This window comes from Hippocampus comes, unplaced genomic scaffold, assembly GCF_001891065.2.
Source record: "Hippocampus comes isolate QL1 unplaced genomic scaffold, H_comes_QL1_v1.1 scaffold242, whole genome shotgun sequence".
Lineage (NCBI taxonomy): Eukaryota > Metazoa > Chordata > Actinopteri > Syngnathiformes > Syngnathidae > Hippocampus > Hippocampus comes.
The window spans coordinates 1,589,451-1,600,471 of record NW_017805385.1 but is presented as its reverse complement, the minus strand read 5'-3'; the positions used below and the strand labels follow the sequence as shown (position 1 = coordinate 1,600,471).

Below are 11,021 nucleotides of genomic sequence, written 5' to 3'. Positions count from 1 at the left end.
TAACGAAAAGCCAGCCACTATTGTGGCTTCTATTCTATGCGCTTTATAATGTGGGGCGCCCGCATCTGAAAACAGTTTTGAAATAGGGCATTCATTGAAGGTGCACCTTATACGCCGAAGCGCCTTATAGTACGGAAAATATGGCACATAAATGAGTAAAAACATATTATAATTATAAGTAATTAAAACATAAAGAAGTTAAATAATCTCAAGTAATTTTAAAAAGCAAATATTGTCAAAAGTAACAAACTGAATGTTCAAAGAAAGTTTGTCAAGCAACATACATAAAGGAACAAGTGGTTTGCACATTTGAGGCCAAAAAGGGTTAAAAGTTTCTCGTCTGCCAAGTCAACACAGCCAAGAGAGTTTCTAGAGGCCATAGTAATTATTTGCAGCACCAAAGCAAACATCTGGCTCAATACACAATCTAAGCAAAGCATATACAATTTGGACATATTCCAAGAGTTCATTCTGTGTGTTGTGTGTCCCTTTTCAATTAAAAAGTGTTTTTCCCCCCCGCCCCGCTCGCTCTCTCATGGCTGTTTCATGAATATTAAAATGATAATGAAATGAATTTCAATAAAACAGGGGGATTGGCGTATTTTAGAAACGGATGTACAGAACTCAGAATTTGGTTCTAATTCATTAAGCAAACATTCTCTTTATCATAAAACTTCCTAGAGACAGCCAGCTAGAAAGAAAATTAATAATCTACAACAAAAATACATGCATCAACAGAGCTGTTTAATTACACGCTGGTGAGCAACACCTTCTGTAACGCAATCAGTCAATGATTTGAAAGGTGTCTGACACTAAATTAAACTATTCAGTTTAGCATTTTAAAACATGCGTACCTAAACGCCATGATCGACACTAATTTACTTGTTAGCATTCAAGAATTGCTACATTACCAATTTATACAACAAAGGGAGCTCCTGCTTAAGGAAAAGAATTAGAGTACATTGGCTATGATTTTCACCAATGGTGATTTTAAACAATGTGCTGACACCTAGAATGTGTTTGGAAGTTCGAGATGAATCGATTTCACGTTAAGTGGAAGCATGGGGAATTTAGTGATTTGGGCATCTGCTTCACAGTTAGGAGATACGGGTTCCCCAAGTACTCTAGCTTCCTCTTCCTCCATTACGAAACACTTCTTACATTTATTAAAGACTGTAAATTGTTGAAAGGGCAGCCAGGGTCAAGTGGGTAAGATCGTTGCCTGCCATTACGGCAACCACAGTTCAAGTCTATCCACCACTGAGCAAGACAGCCTTAGCCCGATCTGTTCCACGGGCGCTCAAGTAGCCCAATGTGTGCCACGAGCTGTGTGTTTGCTGATGTATCCACGACTGTGATTGGTGAGATGCACCGTTTTTTTTTTTTGTTTGTTTTTTTTTTCATATTATGTATGTGACAAATTGCTGTAAATTCTTCTTCTAATTCTTTTTTCTGTGAATGGCTATTTGTCTACATGTACCCTGCAATTGACCGGTACAGTCCAGCGTGCCCAAAATCAAAAGCTCGAACACCAGCGACCATATCAAGGACAAACACACAATATGGATGGAAGCTCCACAAATGATTATCTTCAATTGCTACTACAGCGGCTGTCCAGGCCTTAGGGGCTTGTGACATTTTGTAAAACATAAATAAAAACAAAATAAAATGATTTTCAAATACTTTTCAACCACCTGTGTATTCAATTTAATGCAATACAAATAACACATATTTAATGTTCAAACTGATCATTTTTTGTTGTTGACTGTTTTGTTTTTTGCGAATATTCACTCATTTGAATTTGATGCCTGAAACACGTTCCAAAAATTTGGAACAAGGACATGTTTCCCACTGTGTTAGACAAACTTTCCTTTTAACAACACTCACTAAGCATTTGGGAATTGAAGACACTAATTGTCGAAGCTTTGTCAGTTAAATTCTTTTCCATTCCCTATTCATGCACCACTTCAATTGTGCGACAGTCTGTGGTCTCCATTGTTGTATTCATGATACGCCACATATTCTGAATGGGACACAGGTCTGGACAGCTGGCAATCCAGTCTAGTACTCAAAGTCTTACTCCACAGTCATGCTGTTGTAACAAGCGCGGAATGTGGCTTGACATTTGTTCACCAAAATAAGCAGGGGTGACACTGAAAAAGACATTGCTGGTATTCCAGCATACTTTATGTTGTTCCAAACCCTGTATGCACCCATGCCATGGACACCAACACATCACCATACGATCCATAACAGATGCTGCCTTGTGAACTTTGCGCTGATAACAATTCACTTAGTCTTTTTTCTATTTCGTCCCAGACGACACGACATCTATGATTACCAAAAAAAAAGTTTAATGTGGATTCGTCAGACCACCTCACACTTTTCGACTTTGCGTCAGTCCATCTCAGATGAGCTCGGGTTTCACAGAAACCAATGGTATTTCTGGAGGGTTGTTGATATATGGCTTTCGCTTTTATGGTTGAGTTTTAACTTGCATTTTTCGCTGTAGCAAGAAACGGTGTTCACCGGCAGTGGTTTTCTGAAGTGTCCCTGAGCCCACGTGGCAATATCATTGACATAATGTTGCCAGTTTTTAATGCAGTTCCGCCTGAGGGATCAAAGGTCACGGGCATTCTACTTATGTGCAGAGATTTCTCTAGAGACTCTGAATACTCAGATGATACTGTATTAGGGACAGTAGGTGACAAACTCCCCAAATTTCTTGCCATTGTATGTTGAGAAATGTTCTGAAACTGTTCAAGTATTTGTTCAAAGTAGTGCGCCTCGTGCCATCCTTGCTTGTAGCTTCCTTACAAGGATGCTCCTTTTATAACCAATCATGACACAGACTTTTTCTAATAAGTCTGTGGAATGTTCCAAAAAAGTGTTGCTTTTGTGCACTCCTCAGATTTCCCAGTCTTTTATTGACCCTGTCCAATCTTTTTGGGAACATGTTACATCACATTTAAAATGAGAGAAAATTTGGGGGAAAATAGCTTTGGTTTGTAGCTATTTCAGTTGAATATAAATGCAAAATAATCTGCAAATCACTGTATTCTGTTTTACTGACATTTTCCACAATGTCCTAAATTCATTGGCATTGGGGTTGGTATAAATTCAAGTTTAAGTTCCTTGCAGATTTTAAATTTCCCTTGGTGTCAATTAGTAAGTAATCAACAAGGTGTCTGTTCTGTGCCTATTGGAAGCTGGGATCGGAGCCAGCTCCCACGGAAATCACAGAGGCTAAGATACAGTGGATTGATGGATGAACAATGTACATAAGTCATATGCCCATCTGCTCACATTCTCCCACAGACCGACGCTCCAAAACATTTGCATCCACACTTGGCAGGGAAGCTGTGTCCCAGTTCTCCAGAAGGAATAAAATATATTTTCATACTGCCTCTCTGAACCACAACAAAGTGGACTGAAATCCCTTTGCTAAAATCCCTGAAAATCTAAACGGAACCATGCATGGGAATCTATAACCGCCTCATGACTGAATTACGGTTATGATTCAGGAAGTGACAATTTGATGTGATTCAATTCATGATCATCAGTGAATCTCAAATTGTTGTTTTTCTTTTCATAATCTTTTTTTTTCATACTGCATGATGACTTCAATACAAAAGTACTTTTACAACAGTAGTTGCCATGGTACCACACACTGAACACAAACTTTAAGTAACTAATCTTTTTGCCTCAATTTTTTTGTGAGTGGAACTCAAAGATTGAAGACTTTAACTAGGTTCACAAAATGCCTATTGCTCTCAAAAATGCTCAGTCACCTGTAAATCTGTGCTACTGAGCGAGTGCTTCTACTTTGCCAAGACAATCCATCCACCTCACAGATGAGTCACATCATTTTGCTAATTAGACAGCATGATTATTGCACAGGTGTGCTTTATGCACGGTTTTAATCACTCACAAATCAAATCACAAATTACTTACAGGGAGCCGTTTACCTGCCAGTTGAGTCAAAGCACCGATGACTAAAGCTCAACTGTTTTTATTTTCTGGACCTGGATTTGACACATCTGGACGCCACTGATGTCCTCAAAGCCAGAGCCACAGACGGACCCAAGCTTCATGAATGAATCTATCCACTAGAGACTCACAATAGCGTCAAAGTGGCATTATTATATTACCGTATGTAAACATACAGGTATTATCTGGGCGCACAGGTCTATCACTTTGTTTTGCTGATGGCACTGCTTTTTTTAAGTGTGCCACAAAGAATGTCCCAACCGTGCTGCGCGTTCAAACATTCGAGTTCACTTTTTCCATACGTGCCAGTATTACTTATGATCATTTATTGAAATAAAAAAAAATAATTGTTAATCTTTTACATTCATATTAGAATGCATCTGAGAATCAATTTGTTTTCCCACAACAGTACAACGTTTTGTTTTGTTTTTGATTGGTTGAGTGAGTGCTTGTATGTAATATCCGACATGAGAGACAAAATTATAAAAGATATTTCAATTAAACGCACCCAATTTTCAGGGTGATTAACAGGACAAATTTTCAGCGAATTAACTTTCATCTCTAAGAGGCATTGACAGTATTACACTTGACTGCAGGCTTTAAACTTGTATTAAAAACATCAATGGCTCCATAAAAAAATACAAGGGGAAAAAAAACATGAACAATAAGATTGAGTCTGTACAGAAATATGTTTGGGTGACTTAAGATCTCATGTTTGCAGTACCAGGAGGTGCACGCATAGTATTCAAGAGTGTGACTGAGAGCAATGCAGTGCAAGGGCATCTGTCGTCTTTCATATTATTTCATCCGATCATGAAAAGATTGATTTTTTTTTTTCCCTGATCCTGTACCTCCTGCAAGATTGAAGTAATGAAATGCAGAAGCACACTCGGTTCTTTCTTTGTGTTTATGTGCTTTTAACTTCTCACTGATAAAAACATTTCACTCCATGATACTGATATTCTTTTACATATCTACACTAAAACCAAACAAACAAAGAAAAATCTAAATAAATGTGTGTGTACTATGAACACCAGTTCCCATCAAGCTGGGACCTTGTGTCAAACTAAATAGAATACAATGATTTGCAAATCCTTTTCAGTCGATATTCAATCGAGTACACTGCAAAGACATATTTAATGGTCAAACTGATAAGCTATTGTTTTTTGGGAGGGCTGGGGGTGTTAATGTGAGTGTGAATGGTTGTCCGTTTGTTTGCGCCCTGCGAGTGATTAGCAACCAGTTCAGGGCGTACCCTGCCTCTTGCACATCGACCACTGCCACAGATTGAAGCGCGCCCGCGGTCCCTGTGAGCATAAATGATTTGGAGAATGAATGAATTAATGAAGTCAAAATGAGAGATTGCTATCTAGATACCGTATTTTCCACACTAAAAGGCGCACTGGATTATGAGGCGCACCTTCAATGAATGGCCTATTTTGTAATTTTTTTCATACAGTGGGCGCACCGCATTATGAGACGCAATCTACAATGCATCCACTAGATGGAGCTACGATCAAGGAGACGCCAACAGAACAATCAGATGTCAGTAAAACGTTTCAATAAAGCAGTGACACAGTTTACTTAACCAACAGCAAGTTATAACTGACTCGTTAACTTTCTTGCCGCTGCTCTATTTCCGTGTTCAACTGCGAAACCGATCGTCTTAAATTTGAACTCTGCGTTGTCAGCATGTCTCTAGCAAGGAGCCATTTTGGGGTCGACATATTCCCGTAATGACCATACACAAGGTGCATCGGATTTTAAGGCGCGCTGTGAGCTTTTAAGAAAATGGAAGGCTTTTAGGTGCGCCTCTGAGTGCGGAAAATACGGTATACTGATAATAGCTTGTCTTTGCAGTCTATTGAACTGTACAAGAGTTGAAAAGGATGTTCAAATCATTGCATTCTATTTTAAATATATTTTGACCTGTGACCAAGAAACTTTTACCAGCATTTTACTGAAAAATCAGAATATCCAGCACATAAAAACTTTACACCATACACTGCACTTAATTACAGCTTGGCTGACTTTCGACGTTGATTTTGCTGGCAGAGCTAAAAACAGTTTAACACCAAAATCGTAACAAACCCAAGTGAATCATTGTTTGCTCTCACTAGCACAATAAGCGCATCCGCCGGGTGTGGGTGTGCCCCTGCTGGAGGAAAATTAATCAAAATGCAAAACAGTTTCTCGCTTAATTTGACTGTGTTTATGCAAATGTACACCCCTTTCTGTAATTCTCTGCTCATGTGTGTGTAATGTGCATTGAAATAGCCGTTTAGCAGTTCTGAGCAATGTCATGGCCAGGTGGGCTGTTTGTAAACCAACATTTGCAAGTACCGGTAATTAAAAAGTTTAATATAGAAATGCTGGTGGGAAAAGTAATTGGGAATTCAGTACTTGATTGAGTTTCTGAAGTGGTCTTCTGCTGGATTTTTCACAGTGCAGCTGTTCAGAAGCCATAGGTCTGCTTCAGCTGGGTCATCTGTGGAGAAAAAAAAACAGATTTCATTGTTCACACATTACTTAGTTCGGAATTCATTATGAAATATTTGATTCAAAATGGAGCAGACACCCCACATTATGCAAACACTTTGGTCGATAAAAATTAAATTGATTTTAACAATATTGTTTTTTTTTTTTTTAAATAATCATTCCAATTTCATTTGTTCAGATATTGATAAAGACTTTTTTGTAAAGGTCAAATCTTTCTTCTTAAAATCATTCTGCCCTCTATGATGATGAGGTCACCATATCCCTCGAGATTCCAGGTAAGGTTTTGAGCCATTCCAGTCTCTGCAGCAGGTTGGGCCTTGGCTGTGTGACTTCACACTTGATGAGTGGTCAGGGATTCCAGACAAGTATTTTGATACAAGCAATTAAAAGATCTATTTTCCAAAATTCCCAATTTGTTTTCACAATATCCCATGAGACCCCTTGCATTCAGGGAGACACTACTACCGAATGAGTAAACTATCTAACAAGCAGAAGGGAAACAATCAAATTAAAACTCTTCACTCTGTAAACACTGCGATTGGCTGACAACCAATTCAGGGTGAATCCCGCCTACTGCCTGAAGAAAGCTGGGATAGGCCCCAGAACGCCTGAGACCCTCGTGAGGATAAGCAGCTTAGAAAATGGATGGACTCTGTAAACCTATACAAAGATTTACTTTTGATATTGAATCATCATCCTTCGAAATTTCAAAAAATGCAACTCCCATGTCGCATCATGCTTTGACAACAAAAATAGCCAATTGGTGGTTCACAAGCTTGCTCTTCGGTTCTCTACATTATTGTGGCAAAGTTACTTGCAATGACTCAGCATGTAAGTATGCTTATTTTGAAACAACTCTGAAACGCTGTGATTAGGAAATCTCTGGAAAGTTCGATTTGCATAACATTTGCATAGGTATAGAGGTGTAGCCAATGGCAAGGGGGTGATTTGCTCAATTTTTGCATATCATGGCCATCAGGCAATTATGTGAAATGTGGTTACTGCAGATGTACGCAAAAAACTGTTGACTTATCTGATGGTGAAAACCCCTGAGGGTGAAGACAAGCATCCTGGAATTTGTGAGCGTGTCTGTACTTTAAAATGTCAGTTGCTTGTGAATTATTACACAAAGAGGACCTGCTGAGATGCAGTATCTGTCATTGGTTTAATTGTCATTTATGTATCTAAAGTACTAGTGGTATCGGTTACTTGGCATCGGTATCAGTGAGTTCTCCGGAGTTCAGGACCAGTACTGTTATCAGTCTGAAAAAAGTGGTATTGAACATCCCTTCATGTTGACCACAAGCATCCTGTTCAGGGGTCACGGGTAAGTTGGTATTTTGAAGCGCATCTCTTTTGATCCACTCCTCCACTGACACAAAATGTAACTCCAGGTCACGCCCTAAATGATAATTGCTTACCCAGATTTAACTGCTGACGCATTTCTTATCCACTTGCAAGTCCTAACCATAACCTGCATAGCCTAAAAAGCGTGCTTCACACACCAACAATCTGGCCGAAGTTGAGTGTTTGCCCTCCCTTGCGATCAAAATCGGAAAAGACCCAATTTTCGGATGTCTCCGAAAGATTATCCTGAGATGTTGAGAGTGTGTGTTTTGAAAACAGTTGGGGCCGGCAAATTATAAACCTCTTCACAATTTCAAAGTCAGTCTAACTTGAGTGTGTGTGTGTGTGTGTGTGTGTGTGTGTGTGTGTGTGTGTGTGTGTGTGTGTGTTATTCATATATGTGACCTCATTCTTTGAAAAGACTTCTACAGACAGAGCAAAACAGGTAAATCTAATCCATGAGCGGTCTTCCTACAAGTGTTTATTTGCATTGATTCCACCACAAAACGATTTAAAAACACAGCAGGCTGATATTGAAAAAGCAACACCTGGGGTCAGACTGTGCGCCTGCACCATGCACCCAAGGTCAGAACACATTTCAACTGCATACTCACTATGCAGATTGGAAGGAGAGGGTTCGTGGTGTGGGTGAATATGTGAAAGCAGCATATGGACGGTTAGTTGGACACAAAAACGCCAGGGTTAAAAGCACGGAAAAGCAAGTGTATTCATGCAGAGAGCAAAATAAATTAAATGAATATGGAGACAAAACTAAGCCAGAAGTGGGCACATGTAGTAGTTACCAACCAAATACCGGCTCAAAATGAGGGGGAAAAAAAGACTTCTGTGCTGTAACTCTGTTATTGATTTACCCACAGGTGTGTGAAGCACCCTGCAGAGATACTGAGATGAGGCTCAGCTGCAGTGTCAGAGAGCATGGATGTACACACATACACACAAAAAAAAAAAAAACAAGCAGAATGGGAATAAGATAATTTCCCCAAACTCAAAGTATGCAGATGCACCCACATACAAACACAAAGTGTAAACTGAGTGATTTGCTCCAATTAAGCAGACAGCTGCTTTTCCTACTTACCTGGAAAATCTTTTTTTTTTTTTTTTTTTTTTAATGAAAGTGACTAAGAAAGTATCCAGTGTCCAGCTTTACTGTGTAAAAAAAAATGTTCCATAAGACGTCCGCATGTCTGGTACACCATGTCAGAAGTGTGAAATAATAAAATGATGCTGCATACGATCTTGATGGAGTTCCTATGGGGATTATTCTATGCAACTTGCTTGGATTTTCAGACAAATTGAGAGCAGTCAGATCTTACATAGCCATATTAGAAAAGGAGCTCTGGAGAATCTGCTTTTAGAGCACTATAAACCTTTGATACAGACTTCTTTAATTGCCATTCTCAATTATGGATCCAGCGATACTAGAAGCCATGTTTCTTTGGCTACTAAATGCGTATTCTCTCTTGCAGATTTGTAGACCTACTTTACAAAGTTGCACAACTATGCCCTATTTCAGTTTTAATGTGGGTCCAAAAACCTTGAGGTGATACCAATACCATCCCAAAAGCAGAATTTCATCCAGCCATCTACTGAAGTATCACCTTTTCAGCTCAAAAGGTGAGTTTAATAAATGAATATCTTTGCGTGAAGTGCTGATGTTCTTATTTGTTTGCAGAAGTGATGTCACGACAGTTTGTGCAACCGCGTTATTTCGGCTAGTACCCTAATTAATGCTAATGAGCCTCATGTGTTGAATAATTTAACGACAACAGTTTATGTAACATGGGTTCATGTTTGTATACATGGTAGATGCATGCCACTGGTGCTTCATCATCCTCCCAGTTCTAAGTGCTTGTTGCTATTTTGTGGCATTTACACCTAATTACAATGTTCTTTTAGGGAGGGCATCCATTTATACCTGATTTTATCAGTTCCTATCACTTTATTGGAAGAGGCAATTCAAACCTCCTCAAATATGAACATTATCTGCTTGGTTTCATTGGTTTACTATATTTCTATTTTTAAACAGCCAACATGTCTAGAAGAGCTTCTGAATTAAATGCTGTGCACGGTTGACACTTTTGACAACCGTACCAAATTAACTGCTATATATTTCTGATTTCCCGAAGCCTTCTGCTCCAAAAACACTCATCTGTGTTTGTTGGTCCGTGTAACATTTCCATTTCAGCTGAACAGATCCAAACCGCCCAAGAGTTTGTCTGGCCAATTTTTTGGGTGCACAGCGGGGTTCAAGTGATAGCGTTCACAGTTGATCGAACAAACCACACTCTGAGAAATAGCACCAAAACTCATTTTATCCAAAACAAACCTGTCAAGTGTGAAACAACCGTATTTTCATATGTTTTGCTTGAATTTAGTATCAATTTGATATTACTTTTGCGTGTGTGTGTGTGTGTGTGTGTTTCCTGCAGAGAACATATAACGTTTTTAAGGTAACCTGACTGCATGTTTTACTTGTTGCAAGATTTTAAATATGTGTTACCCATTTTTCCCTGTCGGATGACACTAACACATGGAAATGCAGCAAACCTCCTCAGCAGCAGCTGAAAAGAACCCAAAGTGACCATGATGAGCAGGAACAGAGAATGGATGAGTATAAATAACTACAGTATCTCTGATTCTCCCTTTAAGGAGTTTAGCTCAGGCAGACAACACTGAAAGGTAAAGGCTGCCGCCACTGCCAAATCATTGCTGTGTGTGTGTGTGTGTGTGTGTGTGTGTGTGTGTGTGTGTGTGTGTGTGTGTGTGTGTGTGTGTGTGTGTGAGTGAGTGCGTGCGTGTGTCTCTACGCACGCATGCAAATGTGTGCTCGAGAGACACAGAAGATGCAGACAGCGGCCACCCTGGGGCTCAATACAATGCTTGTGAGCTCCACGCACACATACTGTATCATGACCCACTTTTCCACCCGATCCCACACACATCTCGTCACGCACGCGCACACAAACACATTTGTGTTGTCGTTTCTGTCTTCTAGCTTCCATCCTTTCCAGCCCATATCTCAATGCTGCCCTCCCAGCACGCCCTCTCTTATCTATCTTCACACACGACACATACACAAAACACGCCACGCTGAGAGGACGTGCTGACCTTGGGAGACAGTGCCGTAGAGGGTTATAGGAGCCAGCATGCTGGCGCAAAGCGTG

At 39.7% G+C, this 11,021-nt stretch overlaps 1 protein-coding gene across 1 annotated transcript in view; it reads right to left on the bottom strand.

The window, feature by feature from the left end:
* The window catches only part of cdkal1 (CDK5 regulatory subunit associated protein 1-like 1), a 201,470-nt gene that overhangs the window by 168,924 nt on the left and 21,525 nt on the right, over positions 1-11,021 (bottom strand). The window contains exon 4 of the mRNA XM_019872988.1: positions 6,394-6,478. Within this exon, the coding sequence (XP_019728547.1) occupies positions 6,394-6,478 (85 nt within the window). The remainder of the gene's footprint in view (positions 1-6,393; positions 6,479-11,021) is intronic.